The sequence below is a fragment of the Ostrea edulis genome, chromosome 3 (genome assembly GCF_947568905.1).
Source record: "Ostrea edulis chromosome 3, xbOstEdul1.1, whole genome shotgun sequence".
Taxonomy (NCBI): Eukaryota; Metazoa; Mollusca; class Bivalvia; order Ostreida; family Ostreidae; genus Ostrea; species Ostrea edulis.
Genome location: NC_079166.1, coordinates 7,136,818 through 7,150,233, shown reverse-complemented (window position 1 = coordinate 7,150,233; position 13,416 = coordinate 7,136,818). Strand labels below are relative to the sequence as shown.

Genomic DNA, 13,416 nt, shown 5'->3' with positions numbered 1-13,416 from the left:
TTACATAAAAAGACTCGAGTCTTTGTTTACATAACACAGATTTAAGGCTAAAATATTGCTTTTATTCTTGCATTCAGAAGGTCAAATTTTGGCTGTCAACATTAAATAAGTTATAAATATTTTTAATATTTAACATCAAAAATGAAAAATATTTTTATCAAAATTTGTGAACCAGTCCCTTTAACAAACCTTATTTAGGAACGTACATGTGGTTGTTTAGAATGAGAGACTACATTTTATCAACTAGATAAAGCCAAGGGGGTTGACCTTGCCTGGCACTTGCTTTTAAAAACAATAAAGCAGCCAAGAATTTCACAAAGACAACAGCTAAGGCAGAAAGAAAAATTGTAATATCTGTAGACTTGGCCAATTATTCTACAGTTATGATGGATGGGTCAACAGATCAATGAGGATGAATATTTTGAAGACTAACTCTGTCTGAAGAACTGAATTGGATGAAAGCTTGTAATTTCACAAGAGAAGAATCAAGTTCTGTAATTCATTTTATGATAATGATTTTTTTTTTTACAAAATAACAATGAATCACTATATCATGTATATCATTATGATCAATATTAATGATAAAAGTTTTGGACTGGTGAAAATTCATTTAGTCCTGTGTAGTGACATAGTGTTTTCGATTATCTGTTCGAAAGTCCTACATGTAGTTTTATTATACTTTCATGTAAAATACTCGAACCTGATTGGTCGAGAAACATTTGAAAAAACATATTGTTACCCTCTGAGAACAGAAAGCACGCGCCCCAGGGTGATAGTATCTAGCAACGGGTAACAGTACTTGACAACGGGTGATATTATAAAAAATTATCACATGCGTCAAATTTATGCGCATACGGTTCGCCGTAGATTGCTAGACGACGTCGTTTGAGCGTTTGTAATAAACGCGAGTACCCGCATCGAAATACGAAATATCGCACGACAGTGATTGATCAAATGTCAACAGACGTAAGTTTTTCTGCTTTCCAGTTTACATAACATTCAGTATAATAAAACAAATATTGCATGTATTTGAGGGTAACATTGAAATTTTCACACCTCGAGAACCCATTGTGAACCTCGGCTACGCCTCGGTTGACAATGGTTTTCTCGGGGTGAAAATTTTCAATGTTACCCTCAAATACATGCAATATTTATATAATGATGATTTTTCTTTTTTGCAAAGACTGACCTTCAGAACCATTACCATAGGTCCTGTGAAAGTCACAATCAGTTACTGCAGTAATAAGTTTGTTTATCCTACGTGAAATATTTCATGAACTACGAGTCTGCGACTCTTCTGTTTTCAGAGGTAAATTTGCGAGAAATACATTGAGCAGGTGTTTTGGTGTGTTCACGATTGTGCGTGCGAATATGGGTGCAAGGAGGTATGTGTATTATTTACATGTGAAATTGTTAACTACTAGTATTTGTAAATTTGATATGAACTGTTTTTGATACCATTTCACATGGAATTTATGAAGTCATGGAAGTTAGAGATGATGCGTGCGAGATTATATGTGCGTGACTGTATGCATTGCGTAAACACAACAGATGAATAAACTTCGTAATATTCCCTAGTTTGAGCTCCGCCTATATTTTAAATACTGGAACACATCAGAATACTAACCATCACAATCAGTTATTGGGATAAGTACGCACCCTGTGCCATAGTCGCATTAAATCAAACAAGAGGCCCATGGGCCACATCACTCACCTCAGTCACTTTGGTCCATATCAGAAGACTTTCTATATATATTTGCATATAAAACCTTAGTCCTTATTATGGCCCCTGGGGGCCGTAGTTTTTGCAAACTTGAATCTACACTATGTCAGAAAGCATGTAAATGTGAACTTCTTTGGCCCAATGGTTCATGAGAAGAAAATATTTAAAGATTGTTCCTATATATTTGTATGTAAAACTTTGATCCCCCCTTGTGGCCCCATCCTACCCCCAGGGGCCATGATTTGAACAAACTTGAATCTGCACTATGTCAAAAAGCTTTCATGTAAATATCAGCTTTTCTGGCTCAGTGGTTCTTGAGAAGATTTTTAAAGATTTGCTCTATATATTTGTATGTAAAACTTTGAACCCCTATTGTGGGCCCATCCTACTCCCGGGGGCCATCATTTTAACAAACTTGAATTTGCACTATATCAGGAAGCTTTAATGTAAATATCAGCTTTTCTGGCTCAGTCGTTCTCGAGAAGAAGATTTTTAAAGATTTTCACTATATATTTGTATGTAAAACTTTGATCCCCTATTGTGGCCCCATCCGACCCCCAGGGGCCAGGATTTTAACAATTTAGAATCTGCATTATGTCAGAAAGCTTTCATGTAAATATCAGCTTTTCTGGCTCAGTGGTTCTTGAAAAGAAGATTTTTAAAGATTTTCCCTATATATTTGTATGTAAAACTTTGATCCCCTATTGTGGCCCCATCTGACCCCCGGGGGCCATGATTTTAACAATTTAAAATTTGCACTACCTAATAAAGCTTATCTATAAATTTCATTTTTTCTGGCCCAGTGGTTCTTGAGAAGAAGATTTTTTAATGACCCTACCCTATTTTTACCTTTTCTTGATTATCTCCCCTTGGAAGGTGGCCTAGCCCTTTATTTTAACAATTTAGAATTCCCTTTACCCAAGGATGCTTTATGCCAACTTTGGTTGAAATTGGCCCAGTGGTTTTTGAGAAGAAGTCAGAAATGTTAAAAGTTTACAGACGGACGGACGGACGGCGGAATACGGGTGATCAGAAAAGCTCACTTGAGCTTTTAGCTCAGGTGAGCTAAAAATGGTGCACAGAATATTGAAACACTGCGCCGTTGTGGCGCATATCATTGATATACCTAGTCTGAGCTTTTCCCCACTGACTTCGTAGATATACAAATTTTTCAACTTTTGAGCTAATCTCCCACTTAATCTATATCGATTAAGTGCTTGAAAAATCTTCATCGCTGTTAATACTTTAGTAATAGTGTCTAATCAAACAGTAAAAAGTTATCTGATTGGTTAATACCGTTAAAGTGAAATTTTAATGCGCATGGACTGGAGATGCCACAGAATAAAAATTCTTAAGCCTGACAAAGGGCAAACTGACTTTAATTTTTGCCTGAATGATAAGCCAGTACTGGCAGTAGACACTGTAGGAGCAGAAGGAGACGATGACGCACAAACGTCAAAACAGACAATCACGATGAGAATCCTTACTTTAGCAAAACGTAAATTTAACACTAATAATAAAACTAAAGTTACCTATGGCAATGCAGTTTAATTTAGTGTTTTGATTATAATTTACTGATCTCTCAGATTCATCATTTTAAAATGTCGCATAAAAATTTCAATATGACGCATTCATTTTAGAAATGTCACATTGACACTAGCTGGTAACGCGCCATTGTCACATTTAGCAATTTGCTTATCCCAATCACTGCACATTGACAAATCATATGGTGAAACATCAAAGACTAGCCAAGAATCAGAATCCAAAGTTATGTGCTAAAAGGAAATTCTCTCTTATCTCACTTTTATATACTTACCATCCTTTGTTGGCATCCAAGTCGTGTGAATTGAACTGGCTCTGATCTAAATAAATAAAAACAAAATGTATAGAAAATTGTTCCCCTTATAGCGAGATGAATATTTTAATATTGATATGCCTATAAAGTAAATTAATGCAGTCTTCAGGACATTAGGATATCGGTGATTATTGCAGGGTTGTGGATAATCACTCGCCCACTCACAAGTAATATTTGCTGTGGGCGACTAAAAATATTAAAAATCACCTTGCCCACATGATGACCAAATTTTCTCCCAGAACATTTTCATTTTATGATGTACTTTCCTATTGAATTCGATAAAAGTCATACTAAACAAGATTGTGTTGTGTGCAAAGCAGACACTAAGCACAGTTACGTCAAGCATATAAGTGACCTAGAAGAGCCATGTATAAACAATGGGGTTTCAAAACCCCAGGAAAGAAATACTAACAGGAACCATTACTTCCATGAATGTGAAAACAACAATCTAGATCATTTTTGCAGAAAACGCTTAATAATCGGCCATGACTGTTGGACACGGCATGCGGAATGTTTTCACTTTTGTCACTAAAAAAAATTCTTATTTGCATGGTCTTTACTGGTAATTGACATACAATGTGGGCCCTTTGATCAAATTGTGGGCACATAAACTTATAAAAATCAGGGACCCACAAGCCCCCATGGTTTAAAATGTTTACCACAACCCTGTTATTGTCTGTATGTTTGTTTGAAGTTGAAAACTTCATGTATAAATCCCTAAAAATCACCAGCTTCAAATTAACTTCAAATCAATGAATGCATTTCCTCTGACTTACGGTATTTCCATTGGCACAAATTTTATTTGCTAATGACTATATGCTTATGTGTAAAATGAAGAATCTCAGTATGTTTTTTTTACTGATGGAGAGTTTCATGCTTAAGTCTGTCAACGTTCTTATATCATTAAATTTCTCAGTTGCAACAAATGAATCAATGCAATATTGATCTTTGAAAAAAATACACCATTTATTACAGCAATACAGAAGTAAAATATATGTTCATTATTTATGCACACACATGTACATGCAGTGTATTACCTTCCAATTAGAAATTTCTTTTGGATATTATACATTTTAGATATAAAGTTATGAATAATGATATTCTTTAATATCATCATTAACATAATTGATAAAAGTACAATTCTTGTTGTAGCTAGGGGGTGAAACAATGCATCATGATGCGGCCGAATCGCGATGTAGTAGTCTCGATTCGATGTTCGATTTATTCGGGGTCTGTTTCGGTTCGATACGGTTCTAAAATCATTGCACACATTGCTCTTGATAACACGGTTTCTGATTAGCCAATGGAATTGAAAATTGCCCAATCAACATACGAGTAAACTTTGCTGTATCAAAATGGATGCAGTCTAGTTGAAAAATGCACCCCCAATGTTTAAATCCTGAGTATGGCGACATTTCGGCTTTAGGACAAGTGATAAAAGTGTTGCTTTATGTTAAACGCTTTTATATTATGTAGAATTTATTTGCAGAGAGCAATAAATACAACGAAACATAAGAAAATCTTAGCATTATAAAGAATTTGGTACATGCTATTGTATCGAATCGAAAATCATCGAATCGAGACTAAGTATCAAAAATCGAATCGAAAAGGTACTGTATCATTTCACCCCTAGTTGTAGCTATCAAAATTTCGTTCTGTCTAAATTGCTTCTAAATTCACAACATTTCTATCAGGTTTTCCGTGTATCATGAAGATCATTTATCGTGTTTTGCATACATCAGGTCAATCGTGGAGTTTGTTTATCATGTTTTGTGTATATTGTGAAGATTGTTTATCGTGTTTTGCGTTTATCAGATTTATTGTTTATCGTATCATGCGTGTATCCTATCCTATCGTGCGTATATATATATCCTATCCTATCATGCGTACATATATCCTATTCTATCATGCATGTATCGTGTTCTATCATTTATCCAGTCTTCACGAAAACTCAGTGGTCCAAAGACCGAGGCCAGTGAATTTTACGATCGGGTCAGTAAAAATTAAAGATCAGGAAGTCCGATGGGCTTGTAGACTTTTTGTAAGTCACATTAAATATAATGTTGGATTTAGATATTCTAAATGTCTTAATTGCTTAAATTTACTATCAAAATAAAAATAAATTAAAAAACAGCACATAAAGAAAGTGTTTGGACATCGTGGTTTAATGTTTATTTCGTAAAGAACGATAACTATACTTGTCATTGTCAAGATAACTTGTACGTTGATCATGTGAATATTAAATGAACAACTTGTTGAAACAACAAAAATGGCCACATTCTGTATCGCACAGTATACCAGTAATTGCTGCTTTATTGCATTGTCCAATTAAAATGAACTTCATCAAGTGCAGTTATCTCTGATTTTATGCAATTTCTATAGTTTATAGAATTAATCATTTGCATTTGATGTTAGTAGAGTAGGCTACTTTGATGATGGTAGAGAAGGCTACTTCCTAAGGTGCACTCAGGCTGTTTTCATGTTTGTGAAAAATATATGAAGTTGTAGTCTTGTTGTTTGCAGGTGAAGAGAGAGAAAATATCATGTACGGTGTTGTTTTTCTGGAATCGACAGAAAGGATGTCTTAGGGTGGATATAAATATGAGTAATAACCATAGTTTCAGTAAATTAATTGTACAATTTTAAAATGCATTCCATAATGTATGTGATAAACATATGAAAATTTAGGGGGCCAGTGAATTTCACTGTGGGAAAGTAAATTCAGACAGTTCACTGGTCCGACTGGCCAGCAAGTTTTAAATGTTTTCGTGAAGACTGTTTATCATGTTAAGAATAACGCTGTGGGTACTGTATACGGGTAATATCGCTTAACTCTAACACAGATCCACAGGATTCCTCCGATAAAATGTACAAACTTTCACTTGATGTATTCAATCCAAAATGATGTAAACCTTTAGGCCAAAAAAAAAAAGACGTGTTTTTGGTTACTCAACTGACTCCAATTTTCCGGATAAATTCCAGTCCTTAATTTACGTACACTTCATTTCTCAAATAAAAAAATCTAATAAGTTCGGGTTCCATATTCAAATTATCAGAAATTTTCAAACTGGCATCCTGCATGCTTTCTGCTCTTATACATTGGTTAGGTTTATGAATTTGTTTCCTATGGTGAAAGCAAGAAAAAAAAGAATAGAATTTAAAAGCTTAATTAAAATTCAACTTTTTTCCCAGGATAATTGTTTTATTAATATTATTTACAACATACTGTCACAATCGGTGAGAGAGGTGGGGGGGGGGGGGGGGGGGGGGGGGGGTCCTAAAATGACAAAGCCAAAAAGAGGATGGCACCCACAGCACTTGTTTAATGTTTTTCAAAATAAGTTATAACGATTTTAAAATACATGTGCATTTGCAAGAAGTAAATGAACCAGTGGATTCTGACTAGTGATGGGCAATCGGGAAAAAAAATTTAATCAATAATCGGATTAATCGGATGTACCTTTTCGATTGATTAATCGAAAAATAATCTAATTTTAATGATTTCAAATTTATGGCATAAATATATTAAATTTACTTTATGTTTTACCCTAGATATTAAGTTAATTGGAGACGTCCAAAATCATAATTAGAACTTTGAAGTTAATCCATACTTTCGATTTTATTTTCCCAGGATAGAGATAGATCTCTCGACTTTTGTTGTTCTTATGGGATCCTGGTTAGAATAGAGCCTCATTACTCCTTGCTTGTTGTAAGAGGCAAAATCCGAAGCCCCGTGTCACAACAGGTGTGGCACAATAAAGATCCCTCCCTGTTGAAAGACTGTAAGCACCGATCACAGGCCTAAATTTTGCAGGCCTTTACCAGCAATGGTGACGTCTCCATGTGAGTGAGAGTCTCAAGAAAAACGTTAAACAATATTCAATCATTCAATCTTATCGGATGATTCACAGGAGTCGGCAATTTTATCAATAAAGTAGAAATATATGAGAAATGGGCATAAATACTACCACTGAGCTTCGCGAGCTCGCTACACTCACGAAGCTCATTGGTAGTATTTATGCCCATTTCTCATATATTTCTACTTTATTGATAAAATTGCCGACTCCTGTGGATGATTCGGCTTCGTCAGCCATTTTTGATTTTAGATAAGTCGCCGCAGGAATATTCGTATTATTAAAAAAAAAAATCCGACGTCGGCGATTTTCGATTTTCAAAATGACAATCAATTATTCACATCGTTTCTGTTAGAGCGACCGACAATCGAAAGTCGGCCACAATCGGTACATCACTAATTCTGACCATGACTTCCCATTTCTGCTTCACTTGTACATAAGCCTTTTGAATTTACAAAATGCTGACCTCCTCAAAATATTATTAGATTTACCTGACTTCTATGTTTTTCATTTTCCGTTCCACATTTTGCAAGATCTGTACGTTTCTAGGGGCTTGGCATGAATGTATTCATGTGGCATGATTTTGCACGAAACAATTCTTGCATGGACACAGGACCACATGCAGGCACCTGAATTTCTGTCAATAAGTCGCTCAATAAAGCCAAATATTGAAAACTCCTACCCCTTCTATATATGAATATATATATGCATTCGCATACATGCCAACTTTCCCAATTTGTGCGGGATTCTCCCGATTTGAAGCAACTGAAAAGACAAATCCCGATATCCTGATCGGGATTGCAAAAATACCCCGAAATCCAGATTTTCTAAAAATATCTCCCATTTTACGACAAAAAACCCCCATTTCCAACCGGAATTTGAAATCCCGCGTCATTTCTGAACTGGCCAATCAGAAATCGGGACAATAGTCAGCCATTGCTGTTTACCTGTGTCGCATAGTGTCGGGTTGGTCTGCCTGTGTCGGGGTGTTTATTGGACAGTACGAAGCATGTTTTGATAGTAATTAATCGGGAAGACGGATTTCAAATTGGCATATCCTTTACACAAACGTGAATGACAACGATGATAGTGTCACCACCAAACAATCGGACATTCCCGATTTTTGCCTCTCGCTGACAGCATTCAAAATTTGCAATAAGATACGTCAAATATATATTTTTTCCAACTATTAGAATATAGGTTATCCAAATATATCTGTCTGAAGCGATGTATTATATAATCTATATAGTGTAGTATTCATTAAATATACTTTGTGATGTGTAATTCGCATAAGTCTGTACTGAATTTTATATTTAGCAAGTAGCCTTAATTTACAAGTAAAATCGTATATTTTGATGTGTTTTTTTCCTGGTAATTATTTCAGATGTCATGGGTGCAAAGGTTTTGTTCGCAAACTTCATAGCAAGGCAGATCACTCCTTTTCTGGTTGCAATGCAGATTAACACACCAGACTCTGCAAGCCCATGTTTACAGACAAGCAAGATTGCCTTTGTAGTCATACCTAAATGCATGTGCTTTAATTCAAATTTTGATACATAGACCAGCCAATGTTTATTGTATGGTGTAAAAGGATGCAACCTAAAGTATTATTTGATAATATGTATGCGACTTGTTGTTGGAGAGGATTTTTTTTGCTGAATAAATGATTTTAATAAAATATTTATGTATATCTTTCAAAGTTTTTTTTTTTATATAGTTAATGGTCAAACACACTTGATGTTGTATTAATATATGATACATTTACAATGATTTTATTGATATTTTATTTCAAAAGACAAATATTTATTTTCATGCTTTAATGTCATGAATTTTGAGCTTTGAAAAAAGGTTGTCGCGCGCAAAATCTCCCATGGGGATTCTTAAAAGTTGGCATGTATGTATTCGTACTCATTCATATACCCTTGAGTGCCCAGTAGTCGTGCGCTTAAGAAAATATTCGTTTCAAGAAATAGTAAAATGAAATATTAGCTAATCTCACATGATATTTTAACTTACCATGTTAAAATCTTACTTTCTCTTTATTCAAAATATTCCAAAGCAGTTTATCAAATTTATTGTTGAGGCACAAAACAAGTGAAGTTCAACGTCAGCCATATTTGTTTAGGACCAGTAGTCGTGCACCCGGATGTAGCAGTAAAATGAGGCTAAGGAAACACATTTTATTGTTCAGCAACGTTTTTACCACATTCCTTTTATGCATTTGCACTTCCATACAGTGAATAGAGAAAAATATTACATTAAATCAAATAAATCCCATAGTGCCCTTCTCCATGTGAACACTTCCTTTCCACGTGAAAAGGTTTGGATGGTGACACTAGGCGTATACTTATTCGCTGCCTTACGGACACTAATGCACACATCCTTGACAGCCAGATAGACATTGATAAGTCGACTAGGACTGTATTGTCTCAACTTAACATTTGATTTTTTTTCTTTGAAGTCTAAAAACATTAAAAGAGATAACTTGTATGGCTATGCACTAATTCCCGACATTTTGAGCAACATTCCAAATGCATAAGGACTACCAACTTTTCAATAAACGAACAAATAAAATGTTTGTCCTTATAAACCAATCGAAATACACCACAACCTTCACATTGGATTATGCTAATTAGCCATGTGCTTGGTACGGCCACCGGTTGCGGTTCAGCATGATTAACACGTGCTTTCACAGTCAGGGAAAAAAGCATTAACAAAATGGCGGGTATTTTGGGTGTATAATTGTATTATTATCAATCCTTCCTGTTTGCTTCCCATATTTCACTCATTGTAAAAATATGGATGCTCTCTTTAATTATCTTAAAAAATCAGCTCCTCATGACGTAATATTTAGGCATGGGCCCCAACAATGACAACAAACAAAATGGCGCACGACTACTGGGCACGCTCGACTTTAGGACCTTCAGCCATATAGAGGGGGTAGGAGTTTTCGGTTTGCATGGAACGCTGAGTGTTTTGCAACAGAACGCTGAAATATTAAATATCTAAACACATTACCGTAATCTGACCCAACATAATCACTAATCATGATGATTACTTGATCACAGTAACTCTTGGATTCTCGTTCAAGTCTCACCGCCAAACTAAGTTTGCAATATAAGGTATGCCGAACCCGACAGCACAAAACTTGAAATGTTTTCCACTTTGAGATAGTATATAATATCATATGTAATATGTATGTATACATTCATCTTTTTTTTTTTTCACTCCAAAGACAATTGCAAAAACAAATTACTTTTCTAAGATAAAATATATATAAATCATTTAGGACCTACAGCAATTTTTTTAGGAGGTGTGAAATTTCACATTTTCTGAATTAGAATAAAACAAAGTGGCGGCTTCAAAGGGATTGAATATTTTCACCAAAATGTCATTATATATGTACGTGTTATTTTGGAATATCTATTTTCCCCCGCAACATCTGTACATCACTGAAAACAACTCCGAGTCAGAAAGAAAAAGTCACAATCTGAGGCCTTATTTAACAGTCGATGTATATACCTATGGCACGCCAAATTCACTAAATGAGCTAAACATAGTTTCTCGACTGTAAGCTATAGTTTACGGACCGTAAACTATAGTTAACGATTCGTTAACTATAGTTTTCATCCGTAAAACTATATTTAACGGTTGTAAACTATAGTTTACAATGCTAATCCAAGTTTATCTGTCTTTGAATAAACGTTAACAATAGATTTTGTTGATAAATACAGATTTACATTTATAAACTATAATTTACATTCGTTAACTAAGTTCACAATTGCTAACCCTAGTTTCACAAATTGTGATACTATATTTATCAAATAAACTATGTTTAACATTCGTTAATTATAGTTTTTGATCGTAAACTATAGCTAACTGCCATTTTTACTCATAAACTATATTAAACAAAACTGTGTTTATCACTTTTTTGTGAATTCGGCGCATTAAATGACTATAAACTTACAAACCGTAAACTATCATTTACATTCGTTAATAATAGTTTAGACTTGTAAACCGTAGTTTACAATCGTGAAACCGTATTTATCAGATAAACTATGTTTTGCAATCGCTAATGATTGTTTTCATTGTTAATTATAGTTTACGCTTGTGAAACATAGATTATCTGTTTACTATGGTTTACAGATGTGAAATATAGATTAACGTCGTTAACTATAGTTTACGGTCCGTAAACTATATAGTTTACAGTCGATAAACCTAGTTTATCAACTGTGAAACTATGTTTAGCTCATATTTGTGAATTTGGCGTGCCATATATACCCCTTTTTACCTAAATTGTAAATTTCATGGCTCCTAATTGCTGTGTGCCCGAGAAGGCCCTAATTTTGGATAAGTCATAACAGAATGTTAAAATTATTAATATGCTTCAAACTTCCATTTTTCTCCTGTAATTGAATAGGAATTGTATGCGTTTTGAAAGATAATAATTTATAAGTGCCCAAAAGACTATATTGAGGCTTATACGAGGGATTCTCTGTATGGGCTTTATGAGTGACTTATTGACAGAAATTCAAGTGCCTGTGACAGGACAAACACTTCATGGACACCTTCTCAAATATATGCATGGAGTAGAAAAGATTTTCTTACATTTGATACATTTTCACCATATGGCCCTATAGCGCCTGAACCCTTGACTATGGATATCACAATTTTAATAGAGGGCTTCGTGTACATATCATAACAATCAATGGCGGATTTAGAGGGGGGCGCACCCTCGTGAAGTGGCGCCCCGGGCCCCGTAACCGCAATTCCTGGATCCGCCCCTGACAATACATAGAAGAGTTGTGAAAATATAGACTTTTCAAGCATATCTGGCCCCGCCCATTAGACCCCAGGGGTGGTAATGTCATTTTCACATTTTTTTTCCCCGGACATATATCCATATGAGTGAAAGATTCTCCAGAGGGGCGTTAAACAATATACAATCAATGCTCTTATGCTAGAGGTGCTTCAAAAATGATAACAATTTCAAGAAGTTATAAAGATGCTTTGTTAACGGACGATGGACGACGCTCGACACACGTCGACGGACGAAGACCAATGTCAATAGGTCACCTGAGCCACTTAAAAAAGAATAAAGTGTCAACATTTACATTTGTACAAGGATTTAAATTTTACTATTAACTCCATGATTTATTTATCAAATCAAGGTACAGCGATTGGTAACCATCTCACACACACACTCTCTCTCTCTCTCTCTCTCTCTCTCTCTCTCTCCGACGTAATCTCTTAGGAAAGAATAGGCACGTGTGTTATCGTTGTAAAGACAATGAAAAGTACTATTTTACGTAGCTATAGACACTCTTATAAAAGTTTACCCAATATTCTCTTTCGAATTTGAGAAAACACACCAGTTCAGGATACATTTGCTGCCTTTTACATTCTGTGCGTTAAGTTTATGGGAGTATCATTTTCTTCATCAAAGTGCACAACGCGAGTCAACACATCATGGCTGACTCATTCCACAAAGTGAGATAAACAATTCAGGAACCTCTGCACTGCAAACGCTGACAAAATTTATGAGATTTAATTCTTGGGATAATTCAGCGACACACATGTTGGGAGGAATGAAAATTATTTAAACTAAACGAAGTTTAATAGGGAGGGGGGGTGTGTTCTATGAATGGTTATTCTTGACGAGGGGTTGAGGTGGGGTGGGAGCAAGCGTGAAATAAAACTTTTCCAACTACATTGTAATGGTTCTCAAGGGGCAGCAAGAAAATACATACAAATGTATACATATATCAACAAAGAAAATGGAGTGATTATACGACACATTATAATTTAAACACTATGTCACTGTTATTAGTTGCATATATTGTTCTAGATAAATTTCCCGATTAGATTCAACATAGGTGGCTTTTCAGAACACAGTATTTGATGATTTTTTCATCAGTAAGCGTATTAAAAATCCGTACAGTTTCTCCTTTAATATCACGAAAGCTTTTCTTTCGTTAACAAAC

The 13,416-nt window shown here is 35.0% G+C and overlaps 1 protein-coding gene and 1 long non-coding RNA gene across 19 annotated transcripts in view; one reads left to right on the top strand and one right to left on the bottom strand.

Moving 5' to 3' along the window:
* LOC125677395 (uncharacterized) overlaps positions 1–13,416 on the top strand; it is a 244,908-nt gene that overhangs the window by 208,576 nt on the left and 22,916 nt on the right. The gene's annotated exons all lie outside the window — the stretch shown is intronic.
* The window catches only part of LOC125661778 (uncharacterized), a 122,195-nt gene that overhangs the window by 105,028 nt on the left and 3,751 nt on the right, over positions 1–13,416 (bottom strand). For 13 of the 18 annotated variants that reach the window (XR_008801665.1, XR_008801673.1, XR_008801669.1 and 10 more), the window contains exon 3: positions 3,540–3,585. Coding sequence is in view for 7 of the 18 variants with exons in the window: in XM_056159849.1 (XP_056015824.1) it covers positions 3,540–3,585 (46 nt within the window). In the remaining 11 variants the exon portion in view is untranslated. Of the gene's footprint in view, positions 1–3,539; positions 3,586–10,450; positions 10,552–12,771; positions 12,930–13,416 lie in introns of those variants that run through there. The other 5 variants (XR_008801675.1, XR_008801676.1, XR_008801672.1 and 2 more) reach the window with 3 other exon arrangements.